Source organism: Enhydra lutris, unplaced genomic scaffold, assembly GCF_002288905.1.
Source record: "Enhydra lutris kenyoni isolate GAN:26980312 unplaced genomic scaffold, ASM228890v2 scaffoldscaffold10, whole genome shotgun sequence".
Classification (NCBI taxonomy): domain Eukaryota; kingdom Metazoa; phylum Chordata; class Mammalia; order Carnivora; family Mustelidae; genus Enhydra; species Enhydra lutris.
Genome location: NW_019154094.1, coordinates 13,178,293 through 13,198,205, shown reverse-complemented (window position 1 = coordinate 13,198,205; position 19,913 = coordinate 13,178,293). Strand labels below are relative to the sequence as shown.

Genomic DNA, 19,913 nt, shown 5'->3' with positions numbered 1-19,913 from the left:
CCATAGCGGGTCTTACAGCTCCCTTCAGGCTCTCCGAGTTCTATTAGAAGAAACAATTTCAGATTTATTAGCTCATGAGTTCAAAAGGACAAACTCCTGACAATACTGGAGTTTTAGGTGTGAACACTGAATTCAGAATCTTTTGCACAAGGGCAGGCTGAATGAGGGGACTCTGAGTACTTGATCGGCAACAGCTCCCATGACCTGCTCTTTCTCACAAGCCGTAACTTGTCCGTTGGGTCTTCTGACGCTTTAAATGGGCAAGAGAAGGATGAAACTGCTCTCAGCTGCCAAAGGTTGCCTGGGATTTTTTCTTTAATTGTTAGGTGGATCTTTCTCTCTATTTTTATTGTTTTTATCCATATGCATGCATTTTTTTATACCCACTGTGGGGACTTTCAAATATTGTACACATTTCACAAAATGGAGTCCATTATGAGACAACCTCTGGCAGATTGAATTGGGATATGAAGTGTTTCTAATACTTAAGCAGAACCAAAGCATCTATAGGAACGCTGTTTCTACCTGCTTAGCTCTTTGCGTTTTCTGCTGACAGCATGGCAAAGAGAAAAGGCTTGAGATTGAGAATTGGAAGACCCCAGAAATCTCCATGTTCTGTGGAAAGAAGGAGACTCTGGGGCTGAAATCTCTGCCTTCATTTTCTGCAAGGGAGGATAGTAATTATTCCTCCCAGGACAGTTTTGAAGATAATTTAGATTGTACGTGAAACATACATACTACAAGAATGTACTGTTAGGTCCAGAATTATTATCAGAGTATTATTTATGTTACATAATAAAATTCCAACCTGTTGGAGGCTCTTCAGCCTTTGATTTCCAGCTTTTTTGAAGTGCTGATGGCTCACTATCATCTCATTCCACCAGTGGGAAGGTTGTAGCAACTCATGAGATGTCCTCAACTCTCAGTGACATTCCCTGGCTGAGAACAAATGTGCAGTTGCCTCTAGGATGGCAGCATCCCTCAGAATTCTGGCACTTCTTTCTTTCAGTGCCCTCACTGCAGCAGCATGCACAGTGCATTTACGTCTACTAGGCCCTGTTAGATTCTGGAGAGAGGCAGGTGAAAGAAGCAGCCTCAAGTCTACCAACAGTAGGATAGATAGATCTGAGGTCACATATGATAAGCAGGAGGTGTGCATGTCCTGGTGTCAGGGGTGGGATCAGGAAAAGTTTCCTAGAGAAAAAAAATCCTGAATTAACCAGACACAGAAGGGAGAGGTGAGAGATAGTGGTTGGGGGAAGTACCGCAGGCAGAGGAGACAACATGTAAAGAAGGAGAGTTTTCTTACTGTAAACATAGCAAAATTAATAATAATAACAGTTTTTTATTTTTATGGTAACATTTGAAGCCCATCAGATCCCTTGCTCCTCACGGTGACCCCAAGGAGAGAGGCACCATTACTCCCATTGTATAGTTCAGGAAATTAAAGCTTACAAATAGTTACCCCTCAAAAGATCACGTAACCTGCAAAGAGGTAGAGCAGGACTTGAATCCAGACAGTCTTCTCTCCAAATAAGCATGTGTATGCTGCATTTCCTCCTTTTCCGGGTACTCTCTACATTGCCTGGCTTTCTGCGCTGGATATTTTTCTCTGCCTTTCCCCCTTGTCTTCAGGCATTTTTCTAGATTCTGTGACCTTGTTCGGACAACTCATTGCTGGTCTGTTTCTTGCCTTACCTAACAAAACAATACAGTTGTTTGTCCTGGGAATGTAAGCCATGACACCTCGCTGCCTGGTGTGACACAATGGGATATAAGTGACAGTGATCAGCTCTTTCACACCAACTCTGCTCCTTTTGCTCAGTTTCCCTAAAGGGCACCGTCAGCTAAATTGTCCACAAAGAGCCCTTTCCCTAGAAGCCGTCAGAGTTACAAACCTCCTCCATTGCTACTTTTGCATTTGGTAGTTTTTGAATGGATTCCTCTGCTTTGTCTCGCAAGACCATTACTCGTCTGTAGTTTTGTGTCTCCACTTGGCCCTGTCCCACCTTCTCTGTCCGGGGCTTCCTTCTCTTGCTTGCTCTAGAGTGTAGGATGTGATTGTCAGCAGTTTGTGATTGCAAGTTTATCTGATTATGTGTGATTGCTTGATAATGTAAAACAGAGCACCTCTGGGTGTATTTCCATTTTTCCCCCCTTTTAAATCACACGGTTGTGGGGGGGGAGTACATTTCTCTCAGGTAGGCTCAAGAACATCGTAGCTTCAAGGATGTGACAAAGCCTCTTTTACCAAATGGCATGGTGTATTCTTTATTGAGTTTCAATTTGACTAAAAATGAAAACTTCTGGAGCCCTATAGGTGCTATAATTATGCCCTGAATCTCTTTGGCTGGTCTTCCAGCTCCTAATGGAGTCTTCTCTGGTTTTTGTTCTGCGCAGACCCAGAATAGAATGAAGCTGATGGCGGACAACTATGATGAGGACCACCACCATTACCACCACCACCACCACCACCACCACCACCGATCTCCTGGGAGGTCGCAACATTCCAATCACAGGCCCTCTCCCGACCAGGTCAGTTTCATTGCCGCTTACCTCCAGGACCCCTTTTACCCTTTGGATATTTTAAGATAAAATAAATAATCCTCAAGAAATAATAAACAGCATAAAGTGATACGTCCTTTGAACTGAAACTAATAGCTTTGGTATTTATTTCCATCACTCAAGGAGTCTAAATGTTTTCCTTTCTCCTTCCTCTTTAAGGTTTTGTCTGTTCTTGTTTATGTTATGCATTTTCTTTCCTCCCTCCTTTCTACTTTCATAGATATGAAGTCTGTTGCTGGCTCGGTATCTAATGGTGGGTTACTTTGGAATGTCTCTTTCAGAATTTTAAGAGAAAGCACTTTGTTTCCATGAGCTTGGCAACCAGAGAAGCCTTGAGTTTGCTGAGCACTTTCCTAGAAAATTCCTTAGTGATGCAAATTAGCAGTGGGGTAAAACAACATGAAGAGAAATCAGTTTTGCTTGCATTTTAGCTGGTTAAGTTAAGGCGTCTGGTTTATTTGATTTGGATCCTATCTTCTCTCTTGACTAAATGAAGCAAGTGAAAAGATGGATCGACAAAAACAAAAATCTCCTGTGGTCTTCAATGATACGTGCTTTCACCCACCCAATATAAAAACTGTTGATAGTATGTAGGATTAAAACTCCTAAAGGTGAACGTCATGGAAATTATGAAATTAAATGCAAACTAGCAGGTTAATACAGTCAATATTAGCAGTATTTCCTCCTTTATTATACTGTGAGCTTCTTGTGTGTGTGACCCTAGTATAACTTATAAATTATAAGGGATGGGGCCATAGATAAGGAATAGAATCATCTGGATAAGTGTGAATGCCTTTGTTATATATTTCTGGGTATGTGAGGGAGGAGGGCTTACTGGAATTACCTGCATGAAGAGAGGTTTAACCGTGGAGGAGGAGGTGCTTATTGTGCTCCTAAGATGTTTTTCAGATGGCTCTGTTTCCTATGCACCTCATGTCACTAGTATCCCAAAGAAGAAGTTAAGATGGCAAGTCTCCAAGATGTTCTACCAGGAGTACAACTCCGGGGGGGGGCATTTATATAGTATGCAACATAAGAAGTGCTCCCCGGAGCTCCACAGTGAAGTAGCTCCAACCTGGAGGCCCCCAGCCCCGACACCCAGCTTTTCCCTCCTCTGTACTGGGAAGCATTTGCCCTCAGAGACCCCAACACTGCAGGTGTTCTTCTAGGACGTCTAGTTTTCTGAAGCCAGGGGCAGAAAGGCACCAATTCTTGTTATTAGCTCTCAAAATGGTTCTTAATTTGGCGATCAGCAAAGTAGAGAGAGATATAAATTTCATGTCATTATCTTGTCTGCCTGTGGTTCTGCTTTGATTTAGCTTTTTTTTTTCAAATCTCTTCCCTTGCCATCACCACCTCTCCACACTCACCATCCTAGTATACCCGGCATCTTACTATCCAAACATCTTCATTCTTGTTCTTGGTCCCTGCCTTTTGGCACACTGCCCTTTGCTCCTTGACCTTCTCCCAGGAAGGGTAAATGTGAAATTTTATTGGTGCTAGGCTTTCCCCTGGAGAGATAGGAGCAGAGAGGCAGAATGAAGGATTTGGAGCCCAACTGGGGGAGGGATTCACATAAGGACCTCCTGAGATAACAAACGGGTTTGTTTAATCACAGAAACACATATGCCAATATGTCCTGCTAGAAACTGGATACCAGATCAAATTTATCTGCCTGGTAAATTATATTTCTCACAAAATCTAGTCTCTTGCTACTTTTCCAGAGATCATTATTAAACACAAAATAGAGGTCTTCCTGTTTTGGTTGACCCTCTTATGTTTGTCTACCAACACTAGCAGTTGTCATAGGGCAGAAATCATTGCTCAGGGGAAATGCCCTTCCCAGAAGAGTTAGCCTTGAGAAGTATCTGGCTGAGATGTGTCATCAGGACCTCTAATATATCTTTGTGATTGCTACTGTTGGGAGGATGGTGATGGTCTTCCACTTTCCCATCCTTCATTCCAGTGACACTCTAAGCAACCCATTGACATAGAGGAAGATAACCTCATCCTCTTCTACAAATGAGAAATTCAGGCCCTGGGGGGGTGATGGTGGTGGACTGATCTGAGTCCTGCTTCTGGTTATTTGCTCACTCAACTAATACTTGGAGCACATATTCCATGCCAGCCACTACATTGGCCTTGGGAAAGAACATGATGGATAAGATAGACCCCGGCCTTCAGGGAGTTTGCTGTCTAATCTGAAGACAAAAATTCAACACTTGTTCAGTTTTTTCCTGGATCGTGTCAATCAAAAATGACATTGAAAAGATGGTTATGACTTAACTAGGGGCCCGTGACTTAGGAACTTACTCTACAGTGAAGTTCACCTTGAAAGTGACATACCGTTGACCAGAAGGATAACTCTGTGGTTTTAAATTGGAGTCAGCAAAGCTATAAGTCTTCCTTGCTACACTCTTTCAATTAGAGAAAATAGAATTGACTAAGAAGACCTGCATGAGTAGGTTGACTCCATTGATGGAAATGGCTGGGCTGGTGACCTTTTTGACTTGGATTGTCAGGTCTAAGACAACCATACCCTCCGTTATAACCACCAACAGCTCATAAATTGTTATAAAACTAAGTTCCAGAATGTCACAGTCATCGGAAGACTGGGAAATCTTTCCCAGGTGATTACAAACTCTATATATAATTGTGAAAGCATATATTCTGATATGTGTGGAGTGGAGCTACTTCTCAGGAGAAAGTGACAGCCTTATGGTGACAACATAAAGTCTGAAAAATGGATTGATTTGGATGGGATTTAAACTAAATGTCCATAGTGTACCTGTATTAACTGACTTAAAGGGGAAAGGTCTCTTCCAAGGGATTTCTGATTTCCTTCCCATGAATCTTGCAGCTCTGACTTTTCCTGTGGCCTGAGGGTTGACCAACCAACCCTTCTGGAAGAGGGACTACAAAATGTTGCCATTGTCTCTTGAGCTTTATTAAAAGATCAGAACACACGAAAATAAAGAAATATAAGAAAACCAGTCACTTCGCTACTTTTCCAGAGAAATTCATTTTTCCTTAGGAAATTCAAGTTAAATATTGCTGGGCCCTTGAAGAGTTAGATTCTTTTTCCATTTCTTCCCTGTCCCTTTCTCCTTCACTATGAGTTTGCTTTCTCCTCAGGAGAAACTGAATCTAAGGGTTATAAGTCTAGACGAGCATTTCCCAAAGTAACTTTTGGAACATTAGTCCCAGGAGGAAAGTCTTAAAACAAAGATTCAGTGAATAAAGAATTTTGGGAAAATGCTGCATATTATAAGTCAATCTTAGAGAGTCTTGGTGCAATTAGCAGATCAAAGGATCTAAAAAGTCATATAAGAAAGAAAGCTCTCCAATTTTACTTAATCCAGCATTTCCCAGACTTATTTGATCATAGAATCTTTTTTTTTTCTTTTCTTTTCTAGAAACATCTGTGCTCTGAGAAATACTGTTCTCAGAGTATGAGGTGAAGAAAGAGACTACCTGGTTTAAAACATAGCTAATCCAGTTTCCAGCAGTGTTTTTCATCAGAAGGTGGAGTGTTGAGGCAATTTCTGCTATGCCCTGCATAGCAGAAAATGAGATTGCCTCTTTCATTCATTTCTTGGGATACCATTTTGAAGGCTATAATGTCTGAGAATGAGTCATCCCACCAAAAACCCAGTGGATCTGAACTAAGGAAACCATTAAAAGAGTGAGGACACAGGAAAGTAAGGATAATTGTAAATACACAGACCCTCAGAAATTGAAAATGAGTGTAATGAGGGGAAGGGACAATCTGGAGAACACATAAGAGAAGTCAGCAGGATGTGGCAGTCCAACAGTCTAGACTCTTACCTGAGAAAGGAGCAGATGTGATACTTGGAGGCCTATGACCCCATTATGGCCACAGCCATTCCAATGTCCAAGTAGATCATTCAGACAAATCCTTGTAATAATACTTTAGGAAACTTTTCAAACCAAGAGGTGGGCACAGATATTTCCAGGGGGAGACAACAAACAATTCCCATGACACAAGCTACTGATAAGCTGCTTTGAGGAATAACGAAGACCAGAGAATAAATGGAACATGCTGGAACCACACTTGTGATTTTATTTTCAGTAAAGTGACCAAGATTGACTTTAGAAAAGCTAACTGGAAACTCAACTTCTCCTAAATGCCCTCTGTACTTGTCACCGATGTCTGTTATTTTGTCAAAGGAGCATCTTTCTTTGTCATATCAATTATGCCAAATCTTTTCATTATTTTCCAGGCATCATATGATTTTTATAGTCCCTAGAAAAATTGCACTTTATTAATCTCCTAATGGCTTCCAGGTATGAAGAAAAGCATACCATCAGAGTGAACTCCACACTCCAGCCAACTCAAAATGCCAGGCCTTGTTTGGGCTGCCCTTGGGCGTCCAAGACTGACACTCCTGCGCCCGGATCTTAGGGTGCGCTTTGGGTCTTTAAGGACCTAGATCTCACTGTTTTTTTATGCAAAATGTGCTTCCATTTGTTAAAGCATCTGCCACTCTGATTCTCATTTGTAGGGGCCTAACTGGCAAAATCCTAAACATTTTTGTCTGGAAACCTCAGATCATGGACACCTTCCAAGCCCAGAACTTGCGTCTCTTCTCTCTCCCTCGCTTTTGAATGGAAGTGCTCACTCACAGCATTGAGAAGCTCAAAGACTTTTGACTACTTCGAAGACTTTCAGATCCTGTTTAAATTTCATACTCCTCTTATAGAAATCCTATTTCTAAAGGAGGGCTACATAGTCCAGGAGCATGGAAGCTTAGTACTTACTAAATTATTGTGGGAATAGCTGGCTGAATTTTATGTTGTATTCATACTCCATTACATATTGTAAGGCACATTCACACCCATCTGGCTCATAGTAGGCACTCGATAAATGTCTGCTGAAGGAGCTGTTCCCTAAGTACCTTTGGGGAATAGTTTAGACAGATGGAAGGATCCCCATTGTAAATGTAAAGAAACTGAATCTCGGAGATGTTGTTAATCATTCAGAATCACACACCTGAAAATCGACAGACCCAAGATGAGGTCCTGAATCTCCGAGTGCTGTACATCATCGGCAAACCTCTTAGGATGTCAGGATGGATGTATTTACACAACCACATGTATTAAATATGGTTGCATGGCTATAATATCAACTTTTTCTAGAGTGCACATGTACTGTCCCCTTTCCCATTGAATTATAGTAAATTTTATCCTATTTTGATGTATTTTCCAAAGTTGAAAAAGAAGTCATCTCCTCAGTTCTCTTTCCATTTCCCCCAACTCTCGTCTTTATTTACATTCTTCTGTTATGTGACTTTATCCTTTCATTTCCTCCCATTTCACCTGTTCTTCTTTACTCTTTGATAAAGCCTTTATTATATTTCTCACATTTAGCTAACTGAATTTATTTATTTATTTATTTATTTTACTAATGAAATGAAGTACTGTATGGTGTTCCCCTTTACTCTTTATTCTTGCTAAACCTGTGCCAGTGAAAATGCAGCTTTCTGCAATTTTCCCGCTGCTGTGGAATTACCAGAGTGAGAGCATGGCACAGAGTGGGAGGGGAAGTGCTCCAGGTTACAGAGGGCCCTTAGTAGTGGACTCCCAAGGCCCACAGCCCCTTGCTCACTCACAAAGGAGTCTGTACATACAGGTCCTAGGACAAGCCAGGCTCCCAGATCAATGCAGAGGATGCCTCTCAGGGCCAGGGGCTGCTATCAGATCTGCCAGGGCTTGGGGCATACTTTAAGGTAGTGAACTTACTGTGGCAGAAGCTGGATTTTCCATTTTGTATCCTTAACTTTAGGGTGACTGCTCTGTTAATCTGTTCCCAGAAAATTGGTTGTCTTAGTCCTAAATATTGCTTACTCTACTTGGCCATTTCCAGAATCTGCCTGCAGATGTAAATAGTGAACTTCGGTTCTTTCTTTGTTGCTCCTGGTTGCTGGGTGGTCTTGGCACATGTTGGCTCTCCACTAAGACTGGTTTTTGCATGACTAGACATATTTCAGAACACTAAATGGCCACTTTGACTTTCTGCTGAAAATTCCCATTGAATTTTACTTGAGACACGTGTCATTTTCCCATAAACCGTCAAATGACTTGGTCACTAATGAACCTAGACGTGGCCTTCTTTTCAAGCTGTGTATATGGGGTAGATACACAGACTGTGTGCTAGGACATCATGAAATGATCTCAGTGATCCCACTGAGGTTGACTGCCACCTGTGCTCTGCTTCACAGAGGCTGCAACCCTTGCTACCTTAGTTTTGAGATTTCTGGTCTCCAAACATCTCCCCTCTTCCCTCTTCTTACAGACGAAAAGACCCTAAGATAGCTCAAGATAAAAATGGGGTTCTTACCTCTTGCCCCTTCACCTCTGTCCATGCTACATACACCTGAGCCTTAGGTACCTGCCCTCAGATAGAATTAGTGAGTGTCCTGCAGAGCCTTTCCATAGGAGGGGAATGTCTAGCTACCCCTACAGTTAGGTCCTCATTGAGGTGGTAGCTAGAGGCTGATGACAACATTTCTAAACCCCAGCTGTTTCTTAGTCCCAGATCTGTGGGGTAAAAGTCCCCAGCTCTTCCCCCTCCACCTCCTCCTTCTCCCAGAGGCCTGCATTTTATGTTTGGTCAGCAAGGAGTTCGTAGAGTCTCACTGTCCACCAGGGGAACAAAGCTGTCACAGCAACCCCTCCCTAGGTCCTGTTACTTCTCAAAAAGCCAACTCAAGGCCCTTGGATTCCCCACTTGCCCACAGCCCCTCTCTGTGAAATGGTAGACGGGGTCTGTGATTGATGCCCTGCTTGCCTTGTACTTTCACCAACAGATTAGCCAAAGTGCAGCCCTTTGAATTCTAACAAACAGACAAGGGGTTTAACTTGCTCCATTGGCCTCCGAAGATGGATTCTGTATATAGAGTTGTTATTCCTAGCTTTTGCTTAGGGAGGAAAAAAAAGAATTTATTTTATGTTTTGAGGTTAAATGAATGTGGGATAAATGTATACATAGTGTCCTGTGTGTATATATGTATGTATCGCTATATGTCAGACGAACTGAGGACTTTTCCACATATGGAAGAATTTCGCAAGATCATGTTTAACTGGAAATTTCTCTCCTTAACTTCCCCTGAGTACATGTTTGAATATACATTATATATACATATATATGTGTGTGTGTAAATACATTAAATATGTTTTCATGTTTCCTACATAGAAGAAAAATTAACTACCATGTATCAGAGCTTACTAAAGTGCAGTTATAGAACAAGAGAGAAAAGCACAAATTTTGAGTTCCCTATGACAGTAACCTAATAAAAAAAGTTACACATCTTCAGTTTTTAATATCAGTTTCCCACCCAAGCTAGTATGTCTGAAGCTGGCCTGATTAAGAAGCGATTAGGTTTTTTACACTGCAAGCCTAATTTCCTGGCCCACTTCTTAGATGAGGCCTTGGGTTTTGGTTTCATGTAGGGATGAAGGCTTCAAATTCAAAAACCCATGAAGAAGGCTTCTGTTGGGTTGAAGTTGATTGGATGGAAGAAGGGTTCAGAGATTTCAGCTGTCCCCACTGTTGGGCTGGTCCTCTCACAATTGGAGCCAAAGATATCCTGCGATGCATTTTGAATTAAATTTTGTGAGCCATTTGTCTCTTTCAAACAAAACAAAAAACAAAAAACAAAAGATAATTAGAAATTAAAATTGAGATATAACACATGTAACATTTTATTGTTTTAGGCATATAATATAATAATTTTATACATGTACATATTGCAAAATGATTAGCAGAATATGTTTAGTTAACATCCACCACCACACAGTTACAAATTCTTTTCTTGGGATTCCTTGCCTCTTCGCCAATACTCTTTTGTCACAAGTGAATTGGAAGACGCTGTGTTTAAAACCTAACAGATTTTTAAAAGTAGATGAAATAGAAAGATAGCTCAGATGTCACTTTTTTCTCTATCCTCAAAGACTATTAAAAATCTCTGAAGCTACTAAAACTGGAGGAATGTGCGATTTCTCACCGTTGGGAAATAAAGGGGGCAGTTTATTTGTTTGCTTGTTTTTAGGAGCAGCAGCTCTGGAATGACCCTGCCAGGGCTCTCTGTGTGGCCACAGGTAAAGAAGGACATGAGAACAAATGTCTGAACTGTTGCTCAGGGAGTGCTTAACTCTCCTTCCCCTACCAGCAGTTTCGAGCTCACCCAACCATCACAAGCCACAGGAGGAGAGCGAGGGAGGCGGGGTGACAGCCGCTGGGAAGTAGGCTTTGCAGATGAGCAGGTTGTTACCAAAGCTCTTTAATCTGGGTGTGATGTTAAGTCCTGACATGTAAGCACATGAGGGCACGTCTGATAAACCCTGCCAGGTAGGGTCTTCATGCATGGGAAAAAGGAGAGCTGCTTAATGCAGCAGGATCCTCCTGGTAGAAAAGGATTTCTGCCTTACAGAGGCTTTGAGCCTGTTGAAGATTTCAGTCTTACTCTATTTTGGGTCAAGTTTTTGTCCCCGGTTTACTGATTCCTCTTACTTTTAAACCTTGTTTGCAGTATTAGGGTTTCATTAAAAGATTTGTTGCTGTATCTTTTGAGTCAACAAGGGTTTTCAGACACAGCCTGCACTCCCCAGCTTGCAGGTGTAACTCATCTTGGCAACACTGGAGGGTTGATTCCTTTTCAACTTGCTGCTTTAATCCAGTCACATTTGTCGAAGACGTAGCACTTCGGCTTCCCCATGGAAAGGGGGTGGCCAACCTTGAAACGTCTGAAAGCAGAGAGATCCATTTTCTGTTGCTAAACACCATTGCTCCTCTTTTTCTTCTTGAACTGATGTCATAAGGATCATGTTTGACTTGTACACACCAGGCAGTTGCAACACCCCGAAGATAACGGGAGCAGCCCAGGAAAGAGAACCGGAAACATCTTTTAAACACACACAGCAATTCTGAAAACTACCTTATGTACACAGTAATGGCTCTTTAAAAATTGGTTCAGCATCTCTATATGAATGATGTGAATAACCTCTAGCTGGGAACAGCCCAGAGAGGCCAAAATGCCTAAGGATGAAATTTTATACACATATTGGGTCCTTTTTACCCTTTCTGCCTTTGGCCTTAGTGCAATGTCAAATAATTTGTTACAATAGTAGCAAACCATCAGATGCTACCAACCGGTGGTATGCCTAGTTTATGTTTGCAACAACTACGCAGTGGTTTAATTTACATTCTCTAATTTAATTCAGTCAGCACCCTGTGAAGTATCAGGGTCAGGATATGATCCCATTTTCTTTGTGAGGCAGCTGAGGAAATGATGAGTCAAAATGCTAGGGGATTTGTTTGCCCACTAGCCAGAAAATGGCAGAACCAGAGTCATGTTAAAAACACAGTTTTCACTGTATTTAACAAAGCCAAGTGTTAATGACTGATGGATGAGAGAGCAAATATAAAGCCTGTCTCCACCCTCACCCCTTTTTTTATGACTATCTGGCAATGGCTCAGCTTTTAACAGATGTTGACTTTGGGCTCTGAAACAATATTGTTGGCCAACCTAGAGCCTTTCAGCATTTCCACCTACAGCTGGATACCTTGCCTCTTTCAGCTGAGAGATCTGGTGCAATGCACCAAAGACTGGTTTGTCGGAATTACTTTTGCTTGAAGGAAATAGAAAACTACTTTTTTCAAGTTGCCCCACAATGAAGGCCCCCCACAAAATCAAGAAAGTGCCTGAATATACTTCATTAGATGTGAAGGAGAACCCCCCTACCCCCCGGGCACACACACCTCTGTAATATTCTCAATGGTTTGGAAAAAGGCCTCAGATGATTGCCCTGCCTCAGGCCCTGTGAGTTGAACTTGCTGAGAAGAAACCAACACAGACTGCATGGGCTTCTAGTCTCTACCTCCTCCTCGAGAAACACCCCAGTGTTGTTGTTGTTGTTGTTTTTTAAATATGTACATCTCCTGTCGAATTCCCCCTCAGCCAATGACATTCAGCTTTTTGCCAGCCGGGGTTAGAAGAATAAACCAGGGAGGTAGCTGATGCAGTGCAAAGGGTGAAGGAGCCATCGTTGGGAGAAATGAGTAAACACAATCTTGGCAACCCTAAGGAACTCTGGACTCCAGGCAGCCTTCTGTCTCAGAGGAGTTGAATCATTCAGAAAAGCAAGAACCGATCCTGTATACTTACTCATTTGGAAATAATTTGTTAAATTCCCACATCTGAGGCATTGTGAGGCAGTGTGAAGTGAGTAAAGGCTCTGCCTTTTCCCTCAGGGACCATGAAATTCACTGGGGTGCTGCTGATGTATGCCCACATAAAGGACAGGTACTGTTTGCATGTGAGGTTCTCTTTCTTCCAAGAGCCAGAGACCCAACCTAAGTTGTGCCACCCAACTCCAACAAGGACCTTCAACAGCTCAGAAAGAGGGCCATGCAAAGTCCAAAGTACTTCAGAGATGAGAAAGGCAGAACCAACAAATGCCTTCAGGGTCAACATGAGCTCTTTCTTCTGTGGCTTCAGAGTTCACATGTCAGAAAGGTATACCTTTGTGGTCAGATAGACTGGAATTTGACCCTGGCTCCACAGCTCCTGGCCAGGTGTCCTTCAGTGAGCTACCTGATCTTTTTTCCTGAGACTTCCCTTTTATATCTGCACAAAGAGCCTCCCAACTCCTGTGTCATGGAGCAGTGGTGAGACCCAGTGAAGAAATACAGAAAGCTGTCATACTCTCTAACCTTGCACAGGTGCTAATACCTGCTGGATCATTTCTAGCCCAGGTCAGAAATAAACTAACATTTATATTTCAACAGAGTACAAAGGAAGTATCTGAACTTTCTTCTTCTTTGGGGGGAACTTGTCTGCAGATGGGCCGCACAGGCTGTAACAATACAGATCGTGCAAGAGTTCACAGGCATGCCTGCCCTCATCACCCGAACAGAAACATCCGTCCATGGACTAAGCATTACAGGAGGCAGGGGAGGCGAAAAGCAGGGGTGGAAGGTCTCCAGAGGGAAGATTTGGACTTGATCCTGAGAGTAAACTTACTAGTGCCCTGAAAAGGCTAGGTGCCCCTGTTTTCCAGATTCATACCCATTTTTTTTTTTTCCTTTGCACGTGTGTTTGTCTTCCTCGACGCTGGCCAAACCTGCAGTTGGAAATGCCAAGAGGAGCTGCTTTGGTTGAACCCAGACACAGGGCACATCGTAAATCCCATACCGTCTTGCTTCCAGGATTGTGCAGCCAAAGTTAGAAGAGTCCTGGAGCTTGATGTTTCCAGAAAGTGTCAGAGCAGGCATGGGCTGAAGTGGGGGTAGGGAGAAGTCTGGTGACTGTTTATTCCAGACGCTGTAATAACCAGGACAATCTCTTTGCATCCCTTCCCCCAAGGAAGCCAGGGTGAACTTTCTGGCAGAGACGGCTAGCTGAATTCTCACAGTGGCGGTGGGCTGATTTGAAGGTGATGCTTCCATCATTTCACTCTCATTTTCAGCGAGGACAGGTGTGATGATAAGGTCCCCATTAGGAATCTGGTCTTCCAATTTCAAGAAAAAACTCTGGCTGTTAACTCAAAGAGAAATGGAGGTGTTTTGGGGGGAAAAAATAAACAACCAGTGATGAGCTGGGGCTTGCCAGCTAACTATAGATAATACTTGAAAATAGAGACCAATTAAAAGTCTGCACTGGGCTGTTTATCATGCCATATTATATTCTTTCCCAGAGTTTATATGCCATATTCCTTCCGAGACCTTCTTTGCTGGGGCTAACAAATGCCTCCCTCCCCACAATAGGAAGTCACCTGTCTTGTCAGTGATGCCTCATCCCTTTGCCCTTAGATCTTGTCATCATCACAGCCCTGTAAGTGGTCCATCCGGCCAGGAATTTTGTTTTATCTTAGTATTTTGAGAATCCAGCATCTGGGACTGCAGGATTTCCATCAAGGCCTCATATAATCTCTGGAGCTACAGATTCATCCTGAGGTTATTTGATAACTAAGCCTCCCTGCTCTTCAAAATTTGCTGTGTTTTGTGGTCACTGGGCTCTGGGCTTCAGCCCACCTTGGATGTTCCCATCCCCAGATGCTGTGGAAGAAAACACGCAGATGCCTGATGGAGCAGAGGCTTTCTTCCTCTGTATTTTGGCAACTCCTGGCATAGCAATCACTCAAGAAGGACACACAAGGGAGGTAACACCAGACAACATCCAGAAAAGCCGCTGCAAAGTAGATTTAGAAACAGAAAAACAAGGAAACAGACTCTCCCAGACCTGATAGATGCATTTTGAAAGTCCCAAGAATTTCTAAATAACTTGGCATGAAGCTAGGGATCAAGTGACATTTATCTGTTTCGTATTTTTTGGCCCCCAAATTTACATTTCTGTGCAGTAAGATTGCTGAACAAATTAATATTTGCATACAAAGATGTAAGCAATGCAGGAGTCAGACAGCTGTGAACGTTTGGAAATACTTGGAGCTCCCCCTCTGATTAGCTCCTGCATTTTTGTTTTTTATTCCCTAAGCGGACACTCACTCTGACCAGATCACTTGGTGATTAGGGTCAATTCATGTTTAAGCTTTGAAGATTAGAGAGACCAGAAATGGCCACCACCTCTCTATTTTCTGTTAAAAACTTTCAACTTCAGAAACAAAAAACCTGAAAAAAATGCATTATATTCCGAGTTCACTAAAGGAATTTATCCACATTTCTGCCATGTTAAATGTTAGCAAAGTTTATATTGGACTGTCATATTTCTTTACTTTATTCACCAGCATACAAGACGTCGATCTCAACATCTGGTTTTTAATAACCCTGGACATCTGGGAGCTCCTTTTTATTCCTATGGTGGACGAGGCACAGTAGTGATATTGGCAGTGTATATTTTCAACCTACAACTCCTGTCTGTTTCAATCATAATTAATTACCACTTTTTAATATATTTAATTTGCTAAAACTCATTTGCATTAGACCACATTTCACTGTTAAGAAAATAGTAGTAGATTTTGGTGGCAGTGGCTTTCCTTTCTTCCTTTCTTCTTCAAAATTTAAAACCCTCTATGAGTGGATTTGAAACAAACTAAATGTATACATGTTGTTGGGTTTTAGATGCAAAATGAAATAGAGTGCTCTGCATGGAAAGTGATTTTACAGCCATTTAGAAGCGGTCAGCAGGGGCTGTGGGCTGCGTTTTAGGGAAAACCTCCTATTTTGTTTTGTGACTTTGGCAAATCATAGCTTCACTCTGTGCCTGGAGTTTTCCTATGGCAGTGACTTTGGGGGTCAAAAACCTTATAATGAAAACTAGGGCTTCCATCCAGAGAAATATACTACACACATACCCACAACATTCTGCTTTGAATTTCAAGGGATGGCAAGACCTCTGGAAACCCATTTGAGGATGCCCCAGGGTCCCAGGCTGTAGATTTTCCTTCTTCATTAGCATAAAAAGGGACATTAACTTTGCTTTTCTCCAGGAACTGAGAGGAAGTTTAATGAATATAAAAATACATATTTCTCAAGTTATGTAGGGAAAAGAGAAGTTTATTGCCAGGAGCAATTGCTAGATTCTATAGTGGTTAATAGACACAGATAAGTTATATATGAAAAGACCCAGCCAAAATGATCAATTGTACTTTATTTTTTTGCTAGAATATTCCTATCTAAACTGCTGATGCATATTCACACTGAGTTGTCCAGTTTGTACTCTGTGCAAATCACTTGGTGGACTCAAATCACTTGAGGATTGTTAACCCTTCGTGGGCCATAGATTCCCTCTTGGCAGTCTGGTAAACTCTGGCTCTCTTCTCAGAATAACATTTTCAAGTGAGCAAAATAAAATATACAGAAATAAAAAGAAGCAAGTTACATGAAAACTCACTTCAAAAACCACAGATCTGAATGCTTGAATAGATGAAAATTACCATAGCCTATTGGCAAGGTTCAATTGAACTGTATGAAATTGCTGTTTTTCTAGATCAAAAATGGTGAAATACTGGCATTTTTATATGATTCAAACAAATATTACAACAATTTATGCAATAAGAATCCAAACGGTGAGAAAATGATCCAAGTTATTTTGTTTCCTGTTCCCGGTTTTCAAAACAAAGAAGCAAATCATGGCAAAACCCAGTTCATTGGGGATTTATTAAAAGACACAGCTCCCAAATTATGCTTGAGATCAGGATATGAACCACTCAATCTTCTACACTTTGTTTTAATCCTTGCAGTAAAAAGTGAGAATTCTTGTTCAGAACAGTACCTTGGGATGAGAGATTTACTTCTGTCTTCAAAGATTCAATTGCTCTGCCTATTGGCCCTTCACTAAGTGAGGAAAGTGGCCAGAGCCATTCTGGAAACATTTTCAACAACAAGAATTCAGACCAAATAAGTTTCAGTTTATCCATAGTTGAGCACAATTCTAAGTTAAACAGAAACTCTCTTTCTACAAGCATTCTACTGAATCGAAAGTTTACTTTCTTCTCTTTGAAACTTATTTGATTGCAATCATTCCATACAAATGTATAATCATTCCATGGCGCGCACATCCTTTTTATGCTGAGAGCAAAATAGAACCTGACAATTCCAGGAGATCACAGCATGTTTGAGCCTTTGTGAAATAACCAATGTGAATTATTGCATGCTACAGAACTTTGTTTCACCCAAGTAAATGGAGTTGTTTTTTTTAAATTCTTCTTCAGCCTTTATTGACACTCTAAGCTTAAGAGAAATTAAGGGTATTTGATTACTATAATTACTTCTCTGCTTACTTAAAAGGTTTAATCTACTCCTAGGCATATGCAATTCAGACTGCATGCTTTCCAAAAATATAATCATCTGCTAATGTAGACTAATTTTAATCTTCTAATCCAGTCTCGACACAGAGTCAGAGCTGGGTGGGTGGGATGTTTTGTGTGGGGGTCCCCATAGATGCCAAATACAGTTATGGATTTGACAAGTCAGTGATGTGGAACTTAAGTTACTATAGATTTTTTTTTTCCTCACTCTTTAAGATTAAAAAACTAAGTGAAGATCAGTGTGCCTTTCCAGTGCATCACGGTGTAACTAACCTTCTCTTCTTTCATTCCGGTGCTCCCCTCCTCTCCTCTCCGTGCACCTCCCTACCCGGGCCGGCCACAGGATGACGAGGAGGGCATATGGGCATAGCCGGGCCTGTAAACCAAAGTTCCAGTTTTGTTTTGAGGGGTGAGAAACCATCTTTTATATCATTTTTCTTTTAAAAATTGCATTCTCGTATTGTATTGTATGTGTGCTCAATTGTGTTCACTGGTGTTTGTGACTGTGCCCCGTGTCTGCTTCTGTGTTCTGTGACCATCCCCTAAGAGTCCCCACCTTCCTACTCCCCCTCCCCGCAACCCCATTATTGCTCTGCCGTGTTGGGGCTGGGTTGAGCACGATTCAGATGTTTCTGTGTTATTTAAGATGTAAACTGTGCCTTTGCTAGGATTTATATACACTTTTTAAAGGCATGATTGTGGACTCAGAAATTGTCACAATTCTCCAGCAGCGGTTTTTAGCCAAGAGCTTGCTTTTACCAGATATGCCAGTGTGGTGTGACTCTCATTGTCCTTCTGGTTGTGTCAAATGTTTGGCAAGGAATAAGGAAAATAAACTATGTATCTTTGTGGAGCTGAAACTATCATCTCTAAGAAGCCCATTTAATGGATTGTACTATCTCTTCTATGGCAAAGTTTTGAAGAAAACACAAGGACCAAGGCATAGTAATGGTGAATGGGTAACTATTTCTTTATATGCATTAGAATAGAAATATCAGTATAGGCAGATTAGTGGCCTTCTATCTGTTTCTTTTTTTTTTTTTTAAGTTGGGTTTCTGTGGAAGTTTGCACTATAAATTTCATGCATTGCGTATTTTTCAGAGGGTTTTGCTCTTTTGAAGGCTGATATTTTACCCATTAAGAACCCACTCTTTATTTCTGTGTTATCTGCATTATGATTGAATAGTGGCTCATGTAATTACCACAAAGTTATAAATGGGACACTGAGCTCTAGAGACCTGCTGCTGCAAATCGCACCTCCCCAGGACATAGCAGGTTGTTTAACAAGTCATAAACTTCCCCAGAGTTGACTGTACCTTTGGTTCCATAGAATATGCTGTTGACCTGACGACACTGTATATGCCATTTTGTTCCGAACAAGGAATGTGGTCGATTGTGTGCTATGGTCATTTGTTATGGTCAAGAAGTACTCGATGTGGATTTCTTTTTCTGGAACAAATATGAAATGTCTCAAGTCTGCGATTAGAGTGACAATTTCGTGGGATAACTTGGCAGGTGTGCCATTCCCCAAGCCTTGCCTTCATACTGCATGGTAGTGGTGCTTCAGGCAAATTTTAAAACAATAACTGGTGGGTTTTGCCCACAAGTGATAGTTTCATTGGTGCATTTCACTGCTTAGTTAAACCTTTGCAAGTGCCACCAATGGCTTTCTCTGGTCCTGTGGAGAATACACAGGGGTTGATTTTCAGACACATCTTTCTCCACAGTAAAGATGTAACACCTCCTGGATCCCTTTGCTGTGAGTAGAACCTGTTTCCCAGTCACATGAGACCTTCTGTTTCCTCTTTTCTCCCTTTCCTGGGTAAAGAGGAAAACAACTCTGGAACCAACTCTTCCAAAAGCAGAGTGGTTCCAGAGGGAAGCTTGTAAGTGTGAAGAGGTGGGGAAACCAGAAAAATCCCTAAGATCCAATCTGGGAGACTCTTTCCCTATGTAGAAAAGGCTTTAAGGGATACATCACCTTTATTTATGCAGAAAGGCTAATACACAGGTCACTTGATCTACAGTAGCATTAGATAAGAAATGGAGGTTTTATAATGTTAAAAAGTAAGTATGTGAAACATGCCCACAGCATGCAGAGACGGGGAGGCAGAGGAAGTCTCTAAGAGTCTGGGGGTTACCTTGAGAAGAGCAGGTCCTACTTGGGTTTCTTCCATGAAGCTCGCTCTTCTGCCATCATAAGTATTAGGATGCTGGGCTGTATTCATGGCTGTATTCATATTATTCATGAATAATAAAGATTTTTATTGCTGTTTCACAAGATTCATGATATCCACCCTGCCATCCCCTAAGATAGGACCTATGTTGTCGTCCTCAGGGAGAATTGGTGCCAATGCCCCTAGAGAAACTGCTTTGTTCAAGGCAAATAGAGACAACAGTGTTAAGCCCCTACCCCCTTTATTCTTCCGTGAATTTCCCCAAGCACCATGTACCCCAGAAAACAAATGTCTTCTGAAAATTATTCCATATATAATCCTACTTTAATATGTTCTAATAAATTTTATAGACTTCTGAGGAAAACTACCTATCTTCCTTTATGA

General features: G+C 41.6%; 1 protein-coding gene across 1 annotated transcript in view; it reads left to right on the top strand.

The window, feature by feature from the left end:
* Positions 1-19,913, top strand: part of LOC111143961 (ELKS/RAB6-interacting/CAST family member 2) — a 943,496-nt gene that overhangs the window by 760,747 nt on the left and 162,836 nt on the right. Inside the window, exon 19 of the mRNA XM_022497998.1 lies at positions 2,401-2,535. Within this exon, the coding sequence (XP_022353706.1) occupies positions 2,401-2,535 (135 nt within the window). The remainder of the gene's footprint in view (positions 1-2,400; positions 2,536-19,913) is intronic.